General features: G+C 39.9%; 1 protein-coding gene across 1 annotated transcript in view; it reads left to right on the forward strand.

Moving 5' to 3' along the window:
* Tmem117 (transmembrane protein 117) overlaps positions 1-20526 on the forward strand; it is a 441317-nt gene that overhangs the window by 219861 nt on the left and 200930 nt on the right. The window contains exon 4 of the mRNA XM_057791228.1: positions 15427-15526. Coding sequence (XP_057647211.1) covers positions 15427-15526 — 100 coding nt within the window. The remainder of the gene's footprint in view (positions 1-15426; positions 15527-20526) is intronic.

A 20526-nucleotide genomic window follows, 5' to 3' on the forward strand; every position in this document is an offset into this window, starting at 1 on the left:
CGGTGTTAGCATGAAACCTGCGAGTCACCTCATATCTTATTCTTCAGCGCCCGTAGGTGCTTCTTGCTGTTGGACTTCTGCTTCCTTCTACTTCAAGCACTTCTGCTGTCCTATGAGGTTTTCCCTGCTCTCTGTTCCTCCCCTTCACCTCGGAAGATTTAAGTGCCTTTCATTGCAGCCTCTCTTCTCACACAGGGCATTTCCCCTTAGGGCTTGTGGGTTTCTTTGTAAGTCTTTCATTTGCTGTACGGTAATGACTGTCTCATTCATCTTGGTATTCCCATCACCTTGCACAGTCTATAGAATATAGATGGTATTCAATCAATACAGTTGAAAGAATGAATAAGTAGGTGGCCCTCTCCTTCAAGGATAAGCAGCTGCTTTTATGTTAAGTTGCAGATGGCTGGGAGGCATCCTCAGTGCCTAGTCTTTCAGGGATGGGATGTTTCTAAGCTGCTTGTACCTGCCGAAAGAAAAATCCCCAGATAGACCTTTCCATTGCTAGCAAAATCTGATGCTATCAATTTTTTTTTTTTGTGGGATATCGTGTCTGCTACACAGACTTAAGCTGATTGTGCAGAAATCTCTGGTATCGCATGTGGGGGGCAGAGATGCTTCACAGAATCAGATTTGAGATTTGTACAGACATGTTCTAACTTATCAGACTAATGGTTTGAAGCTCTACCCGCCTTCCCCAGTGAAGAGCTCAGTATCCCTTTGGATGTTTAACCACTGAATTAACTCTAAACTTAATGCCTTCTTGCTCCAGGTCAAGATTATGAAGTTAGTGGTTTTCAGATAACATCCAAAGCGAGCACTGTACCATATAATCGTTATTCCTTCCCCGTGAGTCTTTCTATAGCTACCCACTGTTGGATCTTAGGCCCTCAAGGGAGTATGTGTTGCACGAATTCTAATTGGTCTTAATAATAAAATCCAAGAGTCAGATATTAGGGGGTGAAAGCTGAGAGATCAGAGAAGCAGAGCAGCCAGCCATTAGAGAGACCTTTTACCTCTACAGAATCCTCAGCCAGAAAGGGCTATTCTGTCTCTATGAATCCTCAGACTGATGGCTGTCTCTATGAAACTTCAGACTGCTCTGTCTCTACAAAACTTCGGCTGACTTGAGCTCCTGTCTCCTCCTGGCTTATATTCCTCTCTCTGCCCAGCCATATCACTTCTGTCTCCACCTCCCTAGTGCTGGGATTAAAGGTGTGAGATCCCAAATGCTAGGATCACCTTTGTGTCAGCTCTATTTCTCTTTTAGACTGGATCAATTTTGTGTATCCCAGGGTGCCCTTGAACTCACAGAGATCTGTCTGCCCTTGTCTCCCAAGTGCTGGGATTAAAGGTGGTACCACCACTGCCTGGCCTCTATGACTAACTAATGTGGCTAGCTCCACAGTCTGATCTTCAGGAAAGCTTTAATTGTTAGACCACAAACAAAAATAATCACTAAAGTATGGACTTGTGTCTCCTAGAGTGCTTTGCGACTCCGTCCCTGCATTATCTATGGCCTGTTCCCAACCCAAGAATAGTTGAAGAGTTTCCATTAATCACGCTGAGTGCTGATCCCAGCTTCTCCCCCAACCCTCTGAGCAGGCTGGCCATCTGCTCGGCCAGAGTCTGGAGAAATCTCATCTTTCCCGGCCTTTTTCAGGTTCTTCTGAATAGGCCTTGTTCTGCGTGTCTGATGACCTGTGTGCCAGGCGTTCTGAGAGCTTTATAGGAGCCTCACAGGTATTATCAGTCTCCTCCTCCAGTAATTCTCACGCCTAGGAAAAATCACCACATCAAGTGGCTCTTCCTGGGCCTGACTGAGTCTCAGCTCCAACATGACCGTTTACGTCACCACTTGAAATAAAGGGAGCAGGGCAAAGTTTGTATGGTTCCTGCAATGGTGCTTGACCTCATCTCTGCTCTGCACACTGATCTTTGTAAAAGTGGCAGCCTCATAGGCAGTGGAAAGTTATATTTCTATGAACAGATGCTAAGAGATATGCCCAGTTAAATGGCATATCATGGAAGAAACTCAGGCAATCTGATTTCCCAATGTAGATGGTTCATAGGCTTTGAAGTTGGAGCTACATTACATAGGACCTTTCCCGGCATGCTGAGCTTCTAGCTTTGTCCATTATTGCTCTGTGTCATGTCCTGCTCACCAGGTTGTGTCCCAGATTGTCCATTCGAAAGCAGAGTCTCCTTTCTTCCTCTGTGTCCTGGTGTGGGTGCTTTCAATCCAAGTTCAAAAGAACTTTCCTTCCCCCCAAAATTACCCTAGTGTTTTTAATAAAATGATTATAATACCCACCACTTCTGGGGCTTCTGCTATGCTACCAGGTCTTATTACTGTGGCTTTCAGCTTTCTAAAAGGTAGAAAAACATACCTACAGGAAAGCTCATACAACATATATGCACAATATTTTTGTGGAAGTGGACTATCATGTTAAATTCTTACTCATATTGCCCATGTTATCACCAATCACATTAAATGCATGAGCACCGTGAGCATTGCAGAGGCCTCGGGCTGAATTCTGTGCCAGCACAGCTCTCCTTCCTGCAGAGCATCGCTGCCCTTCTTCTGGCGTTGCTTCACAGTTTGGTGTCTTGCAGGACTTCTCCACGTCACTGGGTTTTGCCTATTCCCGAGCTTGTGCACATTTGCGATCCCACAGCGTTTGTTCCTTTTCTGTGTTCGGCTTTTGTACCGTTTCTGAGATCTCCCTGGCTTCATGGCATAGCAATTTCTTCACTTTCACTGTTGAGTGGTCTGCATAATGGCGTGATTTGTGTATCTGTTCTGTTGATAGGCATTCTGGATGTTTCCAGTCGCAGGCTCTTATGAACAGCCACGCTGTCAACAGTCCTTCACAAGTCCCCAGGTGCCCATGTGCACATCTGGGCCTAGGTTTTCAGTGTGGGGAAGTTTATAGCTGTGGAATAAATTTTATAAGTGGTTGTATGTCTGTTTTTTAATTTCTTTTTTGTACCAGTATACAGTTAGGTATATTCTAAATTATTTTCTAGAAATATATGGATATATTTTCTCAAAACTTCAACTTTATTGCTATAAGATGTCTTAAAATGTGTATTTCCTTAGTTTACCATCTGTGGGTTATGTGGCAATGTCCGCTTTTCATTGCAGTAATTAGTTATTATACCTGCTTTTGCATTTTGATCCATTTTGTCAAAGGCTGATCAGTTGCATGTCATTCACAGAATTATACGTATATAACACACATGTGCATCATTGTGACAAAGTATCTGACAATATATCTTCAAGGCAATGGGATTTCTCTGGGCTTCTGGTCTCAGGGTGTCAGTTCATCACACTAGGCAGGCGTGATGCAGTCGCTTTGTACATGGCTGCAGAACAGGTGGCAGCGGCTAGTCACATGACAGTGGAGCACGCACAGATATTGAGGTTGGGAATAAAGTGGAAGGCCTTCTGGTCTACGCCCATCAATTAGACCCAACCCTCCTAACAGCTCCATAGATGCTCCATCCTAGAGGTTACCTCCATGGTCAATAAGTGGTCAGAATGTGAATTTGTTGGAAGAACATTCCAGATTCATTCCATAATATTCTGCCCCTGACCTCTGTAGGTTTTGGCAATCTCCTAATACAAAATCCATTCATGTAACTTCAAAAGTCTTGAGTCTTGCAGTTCTATCAGTTCTAACACTGTTCTAAAGTTCAAAGTTTCTATGGAGACTTAAGGCGAACTCTTTCACCACAAACGTCCATAAAATAAAAAAAGAAACTAGCATGCTTCCACATCCAGTTCAGGAATGGCTGAGTAGGCAAAGGGAAGAAGCCTACTGACTGGGAGAAGATCTTCACCAACCCCGCTACAGACAAAGGTCTGATCTCCAAAATTTATAAAGAACTCAAGAAACTAGACTTTAAAAGGATAATTAACCCAATTAAAAAATGGGGCACTGAACTGAACAGAGAATTCTCACCAGAAGAAGTTAAAATGGCCAAAAGATACTTAAGGTCATGCTCAACCTCCTTAGCGATCAGAGAAATGCAAATCAAAACAACTTTGAGATATCATCTTACACCTGTCAGAATGGCTAAAATCAAAAACACCAAGGATAGCCTTTGCTGGAGAGGTTGTGGAGAAAGGGGTACACTCATCCATTGCTGGTGGGACTGCAAACTTGTGCAACCACTTTGGAAAGCAGTGGAATCAACCTACCCCTGGACCCAGCAATAGCACTCTTGGGAATATACCCAAGAGATGCCCTATCATATGACAAAAGCATTTGTCCAACTATGTTCATAGCAGCATTATTTGTAATAGCCAGAACCTGGAAGCAACCTAGATGCCCTTCAATAGAAGAATGGATGAAGAAAGTGTGGAATATATATACATTAGAGTACTACTCTGCGGTAAAAAACAATGACTTCTCGAATTTTGCATGCAAATGGATGGAAATAGAAAATACGATCCTGAGTGAGGTAACCCAGACCCAAAAAGAAGATCATGGGATGTACTCACTCATAATTGGTTTCTAGCCATGGATAGGGGCCACTGAGTCTATATTTTGCGATCCTAAAGAAGGTAAACAAGAGGGTAAACCCAAGGAAAAACATATAGATATCCTCCCAGCTATGGGAAATAGACAAGATTGATGGGCAAAAAATTGGAATCTTGGGGGGGGGTGGGATGGGGATGAGGGGTGATGGGTAGAGAAAAGTGAGAAGGAGAGGATGAGGGGAACTGGGGGAATCGGGGTGATTGGGGTTAAAGGAAGGTTGGATTGGGGAGCAGGGAAACTCATACCTTAGTTAAGGGAGCCACCTAAGGGTTGGCAAGAGACTTGAACCTGGAATGGCTACCAGATGCCCAGGGCAATGTCCCCAGTTAGTTCATTGGGGCACCTGAGGATAGGGAACCTGAAATGAACCTATCCTATAATCATACGGAAGAAGGAAAAGGATGCTGTTGTTGACCAGCTGAAGGAAAGAACAAGATTCCCAGCATGAATGCATGCACGGCTCTGAGGGAAGCTAAGACTGGATCCCTACAGCCACCTCTGGGACATTTAAAACACCGAACCAAATCTTTTTGGAAATTTCTGATCACAAAGTCAGCAATTTTTCTTTTAGAAAGAATTTTGGTTTGCTATAGATTGCTCTGATACTGTGGTCTGGTACTATGCCCAACTGTGTATTTTCTCAGGTCTAATTATCTTGTTGAACGCCTATTGGCTGTGGTCCTCACCTACCACCCGACTCACAGAGAGCTTCCCTTCCGCTTTCCACACACCCTTTTGCCCTTGTATTCCTGTGGATGTATAACCAAACTGAGCTTCACTGATTTTTATGGAGATCATAATTAGACAATGCTATGTAATTAATTTTACTCAACAGCTTATCATCTTAAAATGAGATGCTTAAATATGGTAATCATTTATTTCATATTGTGAAAGTTTTATGCGTAATATTCGTGTCAACTTGGGTGCAATGGCTCATTGCTAGCTTTAGTCATAAATAACTGGATGTTTCTGCTGACAACCTAGGTTTTGTGAGTTATGCCTGAAACTTTAGATCTGAGGTTTCCTGTCCTGACCACACTGTGTTAGAATGTGTCCTTCACACATACCCTCCTGCAGTTTTTCAAACTGTTCTGCATTGATATTTCTTGAAGTCTAACTCGGTGCTGATGTGCCAGATCTACATTTTAAATAGAACATGGTTTTAATTTCGATGAGCTGTCTGAATTTTAGAGAGGGGTTTTGGGAGACCACTAAGTATTTTGCATCATGCAGAGAATATATATTGTGTTGTTGTTATTTTGTCTTTACATTTGTGTGACGTGACATAATAAATGTGAATGTTCATCACTGCCTCGCCGTGTTAATCAACATGTTTAACTCTGAAAAGAAGAGGAATAGGGACTCTGAAAGACAAGGAACTAGTGGGGATGAGAATAAAAATGTTGTTAAGTTCATATTGAGAAGGCAGAGAAGGGGAAGCATACAGCAAGAGGAGAACTGCTATTGTAAATACTTTGGATTTGAAATTTTTGTAAGAAGTAGTGACACAGATTCATCTGTCAGTGTTTTTTTTTTCTCATTTTATTGTACATGTGAAGAAATTGCAGTTTCTGCTTAACTTAATTATGCTTCTCTACTTCTTATCTAGTTTGGCCTTTTAACACTACTTTATTGACACATTCATTGAAATGGAATTTATTTAATGCCCTACTTTGAGTAGCATCAATATTATAGGAAAATCTCCTTCATGATAATCATGACCGTCTAATGTGTGTGGAAAGAAGCGTAGTTAGGCTGAGTAAGTTAATTAATGACGCTATGGCTTAGCTTGCAAGTCACTGCTACAGCGAGAGAAATAGCCGTTTATCACACACATCATTTGAATACATCCAAACACATTGAGTCTTATTTAACATAGAATTGCTTAGTTCACTGGTAGTTAAGACAGGCTCATTTTAGAATCCAACTAGAGCACATATTTTGATGCTTGAAAAAAATATAATCAGAAAGACGCACCAAACCTCAGTCCTGTAACTTAAAATTAATCTAAGGTTGTGTCACCTCTCCCCTGGAGAACGTCTGAGATCTGTTGAGTGTGAACAGCAAAGCATTGGCACCGTCCAGCTGGAGGGCAGCGAAGCAGATTTTCTTTCTTTTACTCATGAGGGTTAAATAAATGGCTACATGGCTTTTATATTGTGTACACCAGCAAACTGATGTGTTAAATAATGTATCAAGGGGAAGGAGAGACGGCTTAGTGGTTCAGAGCACGTGTTGCTCTTACAGAAGACTCAGATTTATTTCCCAGCACCCATGAAGCAACTCACAACCTCCTGTAACTCTAGTTCCATGGCATCCTGCTCCCTCCTCTGGCCTCCATGGACATTGGAAGTGTATGTGCCACACAAATATACATGCAGACATTCACCATACAAATAAAATAAAAACAGAAATCTTTCAAAAACAAATTATGATTGATATCATCTCATTTAAAGGATGTTTTTAAGAACTGTAATTTTAGTAGGCTTATGCTACTTTACCTTTTTATTCTTAGCCAATTAAAATGCAGATACATAAAAAGATAAGGGCATCCTCTTCATTTTGATTTGACTATGCTTTGGCTGCTATTTTATTTTTAAATTAGTAGTCATGAGACAATGATATTTTACTCTTCATAATTACATGACTCATCATTTATCATTGATGCTATCTTTTAATTTTACCTCTTTGTTTTCACCTTCAATGCTTTCATGTACCGTCCAGTTTTCTCTGTTGTCAGGTTATTTAAGTAATTAATTTTCTTACTTTAATCAGTAAATAGCTATAGCATTTCTAAAGCATATTGTGTACTGAATGAAGTAGTTCGCCTGCCTAGATGAATGATGCATGCCCATCATCTTTGCAGGACTGGTCTCATGGGAAAGTGGAGCCATGTGAGAAAACAATTCAAATGTTTATGGAAAGCTGTGTAACATAATGATCTATTCTAGCTATTACGACAAAACCAGGAGTGGGTAAATTTTGGAGGCAGTCGCAAGGACGTCTTAGTGTGCAGGCTGAGTTATTAACCTCAGCGGGAAGGTAGACAGTGACACTCCAGATACAGAGAACACTGGGGTAGTGACAATAAGGGTGGCCACGGGATGATAGGAAGTGGGTGGATTGATTTGCTGGTGAAATTGTAAAATGAAAAATGATTGAAAACAAGATGGTAGCTTGTGAAGGGTCTTTTTATCCACACTTTACCTGATGATAGTTCGAACTGTTTTATAATTTGAGAAAAATAAGAACAGGCTTAGAGGTTTGACTTTTTAAAATTAAATTCATCTCTAAAATTTCACAAACACACAACACATACACGAGACACAACTCTCAGTTTTCTCTTGTGTCAAGTTATTTAAATAATATGAACATGTTTGTGTGTGAATAAATATATAAACACAACTTTCTGAGTCCATTTAGTGTTGCACGTATATAAGGTTTTAGGACTGAAAACTCCATACTGGACATAACTCCACCAGTTAGTGGGCTCTTCACTAGACAGAACTAAGTCCCCTTCTCTCCCCAATCTGTAGCTCCTCGTCTAGGGGTAGAGGTTCCGTGAGGTTTCCTCCATCCGCATTACCATGCCAACTGGTGTCATTGTTTAGGCTCTGTAGTGTTCAGATTTCTTGGGGGGCACCTTCCCTGCCATAGGTAGAAGACACGCACTCTTGCAGCAGACATCCTGGCTAACTGGATTTTATAATCTTTCTGCCCCCTCTTGCACTGTGTTTCCTGAGCTTGCAGTGTAGACACTGTGTTGTGTCAGCTGAGGCAGGGGACACCCCATGGTCATTTGTCCCCTGTGTTTTGACCAGTTGTGGCTTTCTCTAATGGTTTCCATCAGCTGTAAAAGGAAATTTCATTGATGAAAGGTGAGTGCTACACCATGTGCAGGTACGAGGATAAGCACGTAGAGCCCAGGAATTATACTGGCTTAAGAGACTGGCAGTGGAAAGTTCTCCTCTGTGATATTTAACCTCTCTAATCCTGGGTAGTCAGCTAAGGTTACAGGATTAGGCATGATCCTTCCTGTTGAGTGAACCTGAAGTCCAATTAGACAGCTGCTCACTACCTTTGCAATTTTTGTTTATAATGAACTTCTTGTCTCAGGAACATATTCTTTTTAACCTGTAATATTAAATAAAATTCAGAGTGGGAAAATTTTGTTCCATACTGTAATGCTTTAAACTTACTAAATATTTTCACATACAATCATGCATTAATTTTTTATATATCATACTTTTTATTCATTTTATTGAGCTATACATCTTTCTCTGTTCCCCTCCCATGCATTAATTATTTAGCATTCTACTAAGATGTTTAAATTGCCCCATCATGGGAACTGGTAGTGGATAGGATGTTAGTAAATCAAAATGGGCATGCATGTGTGAATTCACTTTTTAAAAGTTTTTAATTATGTATTAATTATACTGATGGATAAAGTTCAGCGTGATATTCATGCACATATGCACACATATATAATTTATATAAATCTCACACTCTTTTAATAAAAATGCATGATTTTACCAATGTTGAATATTTTTTTCCAGGTATTGAAGGCAGGAGGTGGGTTGCTGAGTCAATAGCTTTCCATTCCTATTGTTAGGTACTCGGGACAAGCAGCCTATACTGAGAAAAGATGTATTTTTAAACTTACAGTTGTGTGTGTTTTAGTATATGACAATTAGAAACTTGTATCAAGTAAACTATCTTGGCAGACATATTTAATGGAGTCAAGCTGCTCAGCTCATAGCCCATTATCCCCCTCAAAGGCATACCCTTAGTGATGTCATGACATCCCAGTAGGTACTACCTTGTAAAGGTTCCACCCTCCCAGGGGTGTTGTGGGCTGGAGACCAAGCCTTCAACCCAAGGACTTTTGCTGACAGCACACATCCACACCACAGCAATTTCAAGACTGGTTTCTAGTTTCATGACTCCAGCTCCTTCACTGAGGCATATTTCTTCCCCAGAAGTGATCATAATGGCATGAAGAATCTACAAGTGAGAAATATTCTAGGAAAATAGGAGGCCATTTAATTTCATGTTATAAATAATTATGAGCAGATATATAGTGCTGATGACAGATAGTTGAAGAGAATTGAGAGCCCTTCAGAAATAACTTTAGTGATTAATTGTGTGCTGAGAGTCAAGGCAAGGAAGGGATTGATATTCTAATAGGGTGGCTATTTCTCACACAGATGGAGTTTGCTGAATAGGCTGAGGTTTGGTAAGGAACGGAAAGAGAATTGATGTAATGTGTGGGTTTGGCCAATTAAATTCAGGGTTGGTTTGGTCAATAGGTGTTAGGTATATGTGTGTTGTCTATATAGACATCAGAGGTAAAGGAAGGCTAATGTCAGGGAATTTGAGCTGGCAGGCTATTGGTGAGCCTTGTTAGGATTAGGTACACTCTCAGTCATTCATGGGTTCTCTAAACAGCTGTCTGCACTATCTATAGCATGATTATAAGTATTTTCCCATAGCTTCATAGCCATGGTCTGGCCAGGAAGTTTTTATATGTGTGTTGAGCTTCACCAAAATCTTTTAATAGTCAAAACTGAGATGTTTTGAGCAACCATACTAAAGTGTGATTGTTTGGATAATGATTGACTAAATGACTGAAAACAGTTAATTATATTATTACAGACATACAGAAATTTAGAAGAGGCTTATACAGCGATATATGCTTACTTCCTGGCAATGTATGTTGATAAATTTTTACTTCAATGAGTTAAGAATACTTAAAGCTTTTTTAAAAGTATTTTTTGTTTGACATAGAGTTTTGTTAGCGTAAGTCAACTCCTTACTCATGATTTACTTGTGTATCGAGCCCCCAGTCTTGTTTATATTGCCCCAAAATGACTGGGAGAAACAGCTGTGACATTCTGAATCCAGCTGGCCACAGATGGATCTGCTGTGGAGCGTGAATCCATATTGAGCTGGTGATATATGTTTATAGCCTCTTGTTAAACTTTCAGAGACCCAACCCTAAATCACCTGGCACTGACTATACCCATTTAGTATAAATAATGGGTGGATGTGATTGGAACTTTTAATGTTGGTGATCAGAACTCTCACCTGGAGGGCCAATTCAGCTTACTGTACTTTTACTGGATATTTGGCTCAGCTTGGAGTCTCTTCAGTGCAGTTGTTGAGCATCTAAGATTTGGATATGATATAGTCCCAGTTGTTCTTGTTGCTGAGCTGTTAGGATAACTTCTCACCTTTCCACAATGCTGCGTATTGTAGTCTCCACCATTTGTAATAGGTTCCCCTGGCTTAAAGTTTGAAAGAAATAAAAGTTAGATTCTAAAAAATTAATTTAAAAATTTTAACCAGAAAGCAGATGAATATACAAGATTCTGTAGATCTATTAATAGTGGAAATATCAGCTAAAGTCCACATGATATAAGGCTGACGTAATCAACCTTAGCACCAAACAAAACTAAAATTATAAATGTATTCTAGCAATAGAAACTAATTCTGAGCCACCGAGTATGTGAAATTTCACAATTTCAATTTTTTTTTACAGTGGTCTTCCATCTGGTTAAAATTATTGAAAGGAAAAAAGTCAAAGAATTATCTATCTTTCCTTCAGAACTCAACAAGGAAATATGGATAAATGTTAATTGATACGAATGCAAATGAAGTAGTTGTTGAATGTTTCTATGTCATTTATTTGTCAAAAGCAATGAAAATAATAATAATCACAGGTCTTAATATGTCATTTCATATGTCCCCTTTACATCTTTTGGCTCTTTCATAAACTGGGCTACTTTGAATTATTATAGCAGGCAGTGTCAACTGTATGCATATAGCCACCGGGAATTACAGTTGTTCTATCTCCTCTCATGTATGACTCAGGGGAGTTGGGGCAGTCATCCTGCAGTGAAAGAGCTATAAATACAGTTTGGGAAGAAACAAGCACACCCACTAAGTCAAGGTTTCTTTCTATTCTTAAGATTTATTTATTTTATATCCAGTGTTCCTACTGCATGAATACCTGTATTCCAGAAGAGGGCATCAGGTCTCATTATGGATGATTGTGAGCCACCATGTGGTTGTTGGGAACTGAACTCAGGACCTCTGGAAGAGCAGCCAGTGCTCTTAACCTCTGAGCCGTCTCTCCAACTCCAAGTCAAGGTTTCTAACATCTTCCTCTGTATATAATATTTTCATAGTTGAACACCATTTTGTTTTGTTCCTAAGGTTTAATACACCTACCCATGGCATACGAATATGGATATTCCATGCATATAAGTTAATCAAATGTTCAAGGATCAGTTGCTCTATGAAGGCAGCCTTGTAGATGCTTGGTGACTGGCAGTGAACAAAAACCTTGCCCTATCTCACTGGTGCTTTATTATGTTTAAATATGATTTCAATCTTGGTTTTCAGTGATATAATAATATTTCTTGTTATCTTTTCAGTTTTTAATAACCAGCAAATATCATGTGTAAAATGGATACAGGATCTATCTTACATTTGCTTTTTAGAAGAGGCTCATTCCTTCCTCTGTTGGAGAGTAGAATTGAAACAGTGTAATCCTGTAATAAAAGGACATGGGGAGGGCTGATTTTCACGTTCATCGAGGATACTCCCCCACTTTTTCGTTCTTCAGAGCTTTATACTTTCTTAGCTCATACTCTGTAACAAGATGTCATCTATACTAATCTTCTTAGCATAGACTATGACAATACTTTTGACTTTATTTAGTCTGTGTCAAGTCCCCAAATGTGACAAATGACTTGTGCTGTGTCCTGTTCTGAGTTCTTCCTTCCTCACCGGAATTGTAGCTCTGTAAGTTTCTAATGATCTTACTGCAGACCACTGAGGATATTCTGTGGCCAGGCCAAGCCCACTTTTCATTTCCTTACCTACAGAATAAGCAAATATTTCCAGGGAAGATACACCTAATCATTCCTCAGCTTTCTCCAATGTAATGCACCGATTTCTTTAGTGTACATTGTTTAATTAATCCTGATATATTGAAGCAGATTTTAGAGGGTTTAATTCTTTTAATTGTAATTAATTTAATTTTTTTTTTATTTTTCAAGATCTGGTTTCTCTGTGTACCCCTAACTGTCCTAGAACTCACTCTGTAGACCAGGCTGGTCTTGAATTTGGAGAATCACTTGTGTCTGCCTCCTGAGTGCTGAGATTAAAGGTGTGAGACACCACTTCCTGGATTAAAAACTTTTTTTTAATTTATTTTTTTATTTATATATTAAAGATTTCTGCCTCCTCCCTGCCACCGCCTCCCATTTCCCTCCCCCTCCTCCAATCAAGTCCCCCTCCCTCATCAGCCCGAAGAGCAGTCAGGGTTCCCTGCCCTGTGGGAGGTCCGAGGACCTCCCACCTCCTTCTAGGTCTAGTAAGGTGAGCATCCAAACTGCCTAGGCTCCCACAAAGCCAGTATGTGCAGTAGGATCAAAACCCAGTGCCATTGTTCTTGACTTCTCAGCAGTCCTCATTGTCCGCTATGTTCAGCAAGTCCGGTTTTATCCCATGCTTTTTCAGACCCAGTCCAGCTGGCCTTGGTGAGTTCCCAATAGATCATCCCCATTGTCTCAGTATGTGGGTGCACCCCTCGCGGTCCTGAGTTCCTTGCTCATGCTCTCTCTCCTTCTGCTCCTGATTTGGACCTTGGGATTTCAGTCCGGTGCTCCAGTGTGGGTCTATGTCTCTGTCTCCTTTCATTGCCTGATGAAGGTTAATATCCAGAAGGATGACTATATGTTTTTCTTTGGGTTCACCTTCTTATTTAGCTTCTCTAGGATCACGAATTATAGGCTCAATGTCCTTTATTTATGTCTAGAAACCAAATATGAATGAGTACATCCCATGTTTTTCTTTTTGGGTCTTGCTTACCTCACTCAGGATAGTTAAACTTATATTTATTTTAGTTTTTCTTGGCTGGATCATTGATCTGTTGCAAGTATATTCAGGCCACCCACTGAAATAAAATATGATGCATTCTCTTGCATGTGCGCGCGCGCACACACACACACACACACACACACTGCACCCTGACAAATGTGCCCTAATAATTTTAGCTCATTGGTATAACTGGAAGGGTGTAAGGTGCTTTTGAGCATATTCATCAAAACTGTGTCATTGATTTGGACAGTTCCAAAGCTGCTCTACTCGTAGAGCATGGATTTCACTTCCCTGGAATATTCAGTGATGGTGGTGCTGAACTGGGTAGCAGCAAGCTGTACAACTTCACTTGGGAGCTTTTAGCTTGAAGTACTCATGTTGGTGCGCCTAGAACAGTGGGTGTCCAGTGCATGATGTGAGCTCTGAGTAGTGGCTAATGCTACTGTTGGTTTCTTACTCTGATTCATCTTCCAAGACTTTACCTCTTCATCGTTTACTAAAGTGCAAAGTAAATTTTCTTCATGTTTTTATCTACAGTAATACTTGGAGGAGGAAGTTATAGCATAAATGGTTAAGAGTCTATATAGGAGAGGCAGGAATATTTAAATTCTACCTCTATTGATTTGTGAAGTGCTTACTTAGAACTAGTTGCCAAACTCTTGATGTTGATTCAATGTCTGTAAAATGCAAATAGTAAAGCATGTTACTGTAAGTAGATGAAAGTTGATGGATGTACGTTACTTAAACTGCAACACTGTGAACATGGATGTTCTTATAGTTATATTTCTTCTAATATGAAAACTCAATCAAAAACTACAAGTATTGCATGAAAGCTCAACATATTTCTAGACTTTCCAACAAAGTTGAATGAAAATTGTAGAAAAAGTTATTTTGAGTATGAGATTTTGTTCTTTTAGTAATTATTTAGATAACTTTTAAAAGTCATGGCATCATAACTATTGAAAATAACTCCAGGAAATTAAATAACCAAATTAAAGATGGTTTCCAATTCATCAATTTCAAAAATCTACTCAAAAAATTTCATTAGATAAACAACAAACAAGGTATTATCTACCAAGACTAATCCAAGGAGAAGAGGTTTTACCAATACTGTAGATTATATAGCATCATCATTTTCAGGACAAGAAATAATATTGAAATTAAAATAATCAACACGAAAAATCCTAGGAGTTAAGAAAAATGGGAGAGAAAAATTTGATTCTCAGCAATTACTTATTTGCTCATGTGATATTGATTGTCCCAGTTTCCCAAAGACATGAGAAAATGATAATTACTAAAAATTTTAACATGAGAAAATAGAAAAGGAAAGTGCTTCTTCAAGACAACATGGTATTACCCCTAATGTTATTGTACCAACAATTGTTTCTCCCTTAGTTGTAAAGAATGCAAATTTATGTTATTACAAGCAAATAAGAACTAGCTGTATAAAACTAAAGTGATGCATTACACAGTCTGCCTTTTGCTATTTCAGTAGTAATTGAAATCATATATATTTGAATCAGATTTTACATTAGTTCAACGTGCAGATGTCTTTCGTAAAACCTGACAGCATTCTGAACATTATCCCGCTGAGGCCTTACCCAACACCTTTCCAATGAGGCTAACTTGGCAGAACACCTCTTTGCTCTCATGCTCTCTTTCAGGAATTGTCCCAGGTCTGCTCACACTTGAGTGAGTGTGAAATGAGGTCTTTGCTGAGTATTTCTGTTCAAATGTTCCAAAACTGACGTTAGTCTTGCAGCTCAAAGATGAATACCACATGCCAATGGTGAAGTTCCCAGTCAGTATTTAAATCTAATCAAAACTGACCCCAAACACTGTTCAATCTCTTTATTGCCTTTGCAAATGTATGAACGAGTGTGGGTGTGGTGAGGTGATAGGGAACTGGTTGAGAGGGGAAATAAAGTGTGTGGCTGCAGTTGACTGGACCGCTCTCTGACTGGGCTGTACTTTGTGTTTGTTTCCACAGAGCATACATCATCACGGACTATATGGGCATCCGCAATGAAAGTTTCATGAAACTAGCTGCTGTAGGGACCTGGATGGGGGACTTTGTCACAGCCTGGATGGTAAGACAATTTCAGCTTCTCTCAGTTTGAACAGATGTTAAGTGGAAGGCGTGTGCATCCCATTGAAAAAAATGTTATGGGAAAATAATTACTAAATGTTTTAAGAGTACACACATATAAAATCAGTGTTGAAAACTAATCATTTCTTGTACAGATTAGATTTTTTAAGCAAAGATTTGTCTATAGATTATATTCAACATCTGTACTCCTCAGAAAACAACCAATACAATCATAATATTGATGATGAATCTCCTCTACGAGATTATATGTGTGCATGTGTCTGTGTTTGTGCATGTATATAAACAGATGCATATCTGAGAATACAAACGTATATATATGCTTCTTAATGAAAAAGTCCTCCCTGTGAAATCCTAAATTATCCTTTGGAGACTGTTGTTTTGCCACACAGTTGTCAGATAACGTTTGCTTCTGAAACATCTGTCTCAGAAGACCATCTGAAACATTCTTTAGGTTCTTTCTAAACTTGTTTTCCCCATCAAACCACTAACTTACTGGTAACTAAGAGTTCTGATGACTCTATTTTTAAAATTTAACTTTATCTTTTGAGAAATTCATACAGCTGTTGTAATATGAGCGGCAGGGCTGCTTCCCACCGCCACCTGGCTAGCTTTACCCGAAATAATTACACGGAAACTGTATTCTTTTGAACACTGCCTAGCCCATTAGTTCCAGCCTCTTATTAGCTAGCTCTTACATATTGATCTAACCCATTTCTAATATTCTGTGTAGCACCATGAGCTAGCTTACCAGGAAAGATCTTAACCTGCGTCTGTCTGGAGTGGGAGAAACATGGCGACTCCTGACTCCGCTTCTTTCTCCCAGCATCCTGTTCTGTTTACTCCGCCTATCTTAATTCTACCCTATCAGAGGCCAAGCAGTTTCTTTATTAATTAACCAATGAAAGCAACAGATTAATACAAGACCCACCTCCATCATACAGCACTCCATAATAGCAACAGGTCTGTTTTCTTCTGCCTTCTCTTACTCATCCCATACCTCTGCCCATTTTCTCCTCTTGAATTCATGACTTCTAGATTTATTATCATTGCATGTACATATATACGCAGCCTACCATTGCCTATATATACATAGATATAGGGCTGACCACTTCGGCTCTTGGGCACATTATGAGAGACTCTACTTTAAAGGAGGTCGACAATATTCCTGAAAATCTCATCTAAGGCTATCTTTTGACTTTCACTTGCATGTGTGCACATATGCCATCATACATGCCCATCCCTACCCAATAGACTTACATGCAAACTCAAATTCATTTAAAATGATTTACTTTTAATGATTGAAAATAGTGATCTTAATAGGATATTCATATATTCCAGGCTACATCATATCAAGATTTTTCATTTCCATTAGGAAAATCTATTCAGAAGGAGGTACATACGTTGGAAAATAATATACTTGAAATTTGGGACAATAGCTTTTGAGGAAATTCTACATTAATTGTGATTGTGATTTTTACCTTGAATCTGCTAAATGAAATAGACGTGAGAACTGGATAACAGCTTCAGAAAGGAAGACTCTATGACCTTGACACTCACGCTTTGACTTTGGAGAAATAAAATACACTGCACAGAGGCCCCATTTATACATTTCTCAAATGGATTTAATAGTTTCTGTTTTTTGCCCTAGGTAGAACTTAATATATTGAAGTATGTGTCAGATGTAAGAACTTCACTGTTTTTCTTGCGTTGCTTGCCTGGGTCTGGTCCATTGAGTGACTGTAAGGTCAGGTCACTGAGCCAAGCCTCATGCTGTCTGGACTTCCTGGCCCCTAGTGCATCCTACCATATCCCAGGCCTGGGTGCAGATTGGAGTTGCCCTCACAGTATCAATGCTGAGGTAGGCAGGTAGTGTGGCCCACCACTTCTTGGTTTTGTTCCTGACAGAAGTCAAGAGAGAAGCATACAGGATGAGAGACTTAGGAAAATCGTTGTGCATTTGATATGAAGTCATTTGCTATCTTGATTGTAGCTTCATTGTCTATGCCCCATTTCTACCCAGCTCCAAACATTTCCTCAGTGTGTTGCTTGTATTCTTTCTAAAGCTCTGCCTTTGTGCTTTTCAATTTGAAAAATGAAGCCCACTTGCTTAGGCTCCTTCAAAGGAGTGTGTAGGGTGTAGCTCTGACCATTAACCCTTTCTGGGTGTATTTCTCGTGCTGTGCATCTGACTTTTTTCATGGTTAAGGGGAACACAAAGAATCTTGTGTAGCCTGTGGTCCTGTCTTTTTCTCAAGCTCTAACTCAGCCTCAAAGGTTAATGTCTGCTCCTTTCACGCCTCCTGTGTCTACCTGCTAACCCAGCTCTTTCCTCTTCCATAGATTTCTGCTTTATTAGAAAGCTGAAAAAGGATTGAGGATGAAGAAACGTGTGTTTTAGGCTTAACTGTCCAGTGTAGACTTGAATCCCATGGGCCACTCTTCTCTTCCTTTCAGCAAACTGGGGCAGAGCCCAAGGTCTCTTTTTGCTTATGCTCTGTGAAACGTTGACCTTTCCCCACTAGACTCTGGTAGAAATGGCAAAGTAAATGTAAGCTCCTGCTTTGCAAACACAGCCACACAGGGAGAATTCCCAGAACGCAGTTTCTATTCCCACTCCTATTCATTGGCTAGGCAGTAACTTTCCAATAAATATTTATATGCCTACATGTGTGTGCATTGATAACGCTTTAAAAGTAATATTTTTCCTCATGAGAGGAGTCTCAGGTAGCTTTGACCTTCGTGTGTATAGAATCCTCAATATGGAATGAATATCAATGATGAAGGTGACCTTTGGGAAAAAGCAAGCGACTTTTTACATTAACTATCATAGATTAAGTCTTAATGCATTTCTGCAACAAAGGAGTTTTCTTTTCTGGAAATTGGTTTATAAAGGTTATCAGGATTGATTTGATCCAAAGACAAGAGTTATCTCAAACATTGTGTGAAATACTGCTGTTTCTCACATGACAAAGGGTCCAGCGGTGTCCTGGCTTTGCAGTAGGTCTTCCATGTAGGACAAATGTGTACAAAGTCCAGTTAAGCCTACCATTTTCTTGTTGTCTGTTAAATAGTTTTTTATTTTAAATAAAAGAAATTCACGAAGCAATAAGGTTTATAATCCAGCACTGGGCTGCACTGTTGCCATTTGGAGGAACAAAGAAGAATTGTGTCCCGAAGACCCATGTGCAAACCAAAACACTGGCTACGTTGAGCTGAAGTTTCCTTGTGTCCACTCCTCTGTACCATTCAGTGATCCAGCTCAGGACTCCAGCTTCTTCATGCCCTGTTCAGCCTCTGCTGAGGTCGAAGGTGGCCAGGCTGCTGTGGAGATCCTCATGCGGCTATTGCCTTTCATTTCCTAGCAGAGGGAAGAGGCTCCTGCTGTTTATCTTTAGCTACCCATTTCCTTTCCCAACCCCTGCTACCTCCTCCCTGCTTTGCTTTTTGCTTCTAGCAGTAAATAGCATGATCCATGGCAGTGAGAGGGCTGGAGGCTCCTGTGAAGTAAAGAGGGAGGCGCAAAAGAGGTGACAATGAGCCATGTCTGGTGGAGACAGTTGTGTTAGCAGGGCATGAAAGCAGCCTTCTTTCTGAGAGCCACCTGCTGTGCACATCCCTCTGAGGGTGTGGCCTGGAGGTGCAGCTCTCTGGGTTGTTTGTGGGCACTCTCGCTTTAAAAATTTATTCTTCTCTCATATATTACATTCTGGCTCGTTTCCCCTTTCCGCTATATCCACTTCTCCATTTCCCTTCAGAAAAGAGCAGGCCTCCCAGGGATAGCAATGTAACCTGGCCTGAAATGTTACAATAAGACTGGACATTTATTTTCATGTGGCCACAAAGGAAAGATTCTTCCCTGGGTTAGTAAAATGCCGTCTCTGCATTTGGACTAGGCCAAGAAACAAAAGTGCAAAAGTGTTAAATTTCCTTCATGACTTCTGTTTCAGCTTGAGCAAGAATAAGATTTTAGGGAAAAAAAGGTAGTTTTATTCCTTTATTATCATTTGAGAATTTTATATATGCATACAATATGTTTTGAACATTTGTCCCTCCTTCCCCTGAATTTCTCCTCTATGCTCCCAGCCCTTCCCCCAGCTTCACATGCTGGTTTTTTTTTTTTTTTTTCAAAAGAAAAAACTCCCCTAAAACTCTATGGAGCTCAGTTAGCATCCCCAAGGAACTCTCGGAAGTGAATGATGAGTGCAAATCCCATACTTCCTACAAGAATCCGTGTACACAGAGGTAGCTTCAGATGATCTGGGTGAAGAGCAGAAGCCATGTGGTCCAAAATAGTGGTGAGAATGATAAACAAGCAAGGCGTCTAGACCGATGGCAGCTGCTGTCAGGAAAGGACCGTATTTTATTAAAGATCAAGTAGAACTGGAGAGAGGAGTGCAAGTCTATTTCAGGACCCACTGGAAAACTCAAGGAAAACTTGAGTTTATTACAAGTAAAGAAGAGAAGAACATTCCTGGACTGGCAGATACTACTGTGCCTCAGATGATGAGACCTAAAAGAGCTAACAAAATCCAAAACCTTTTCAGTCTCCCTAAAGAAGATGATGTCCACCAATATGTTGTAAGAAGGCCATTAAGCACAGAAAATAAGAAAGGCTCCAACCCCAGGACCTGAGTACCCAAGACTCAGCTTCATATGACTCCATATGTCCTCCAACACATATGCTGATATATTACTCTATAGAAAAAAAACACACTAAGAAAAATAAGAAGGGGCTGCAGAATATATTAAACTGTTAGTCAAGAGAGTGAAGAAAGCCAAAGAAATGTGTCAGCAACAGATTGCCAAGAGATGTAGGCTGTACTCTCAGAGAACTCCTATTTTTGAGTCTGAGTTCAGTCAAAAACAAGTCGTTAAGAGTAACAAATAAATGATCATACCTTAAAAAATAAGAAGGTAGTTGGTTATTCCCATAAGATCCCTGGAACTATGTACCAGTGGCCATGCCCTGGTAGGCATGTT

This window comes from Chionomys nivalis, chromosome 17 (assembly GCF_950005125.1).
Source record: "Chionomys nivalis chromosome 17, mChiNiv1.1, whole genome shotgun sequence".
NCBI lineage: Eukaryota > Metazoa > Chordata > Mammalia > Rodentia > Cricetidae > Chionomys > Chionomys nivalis.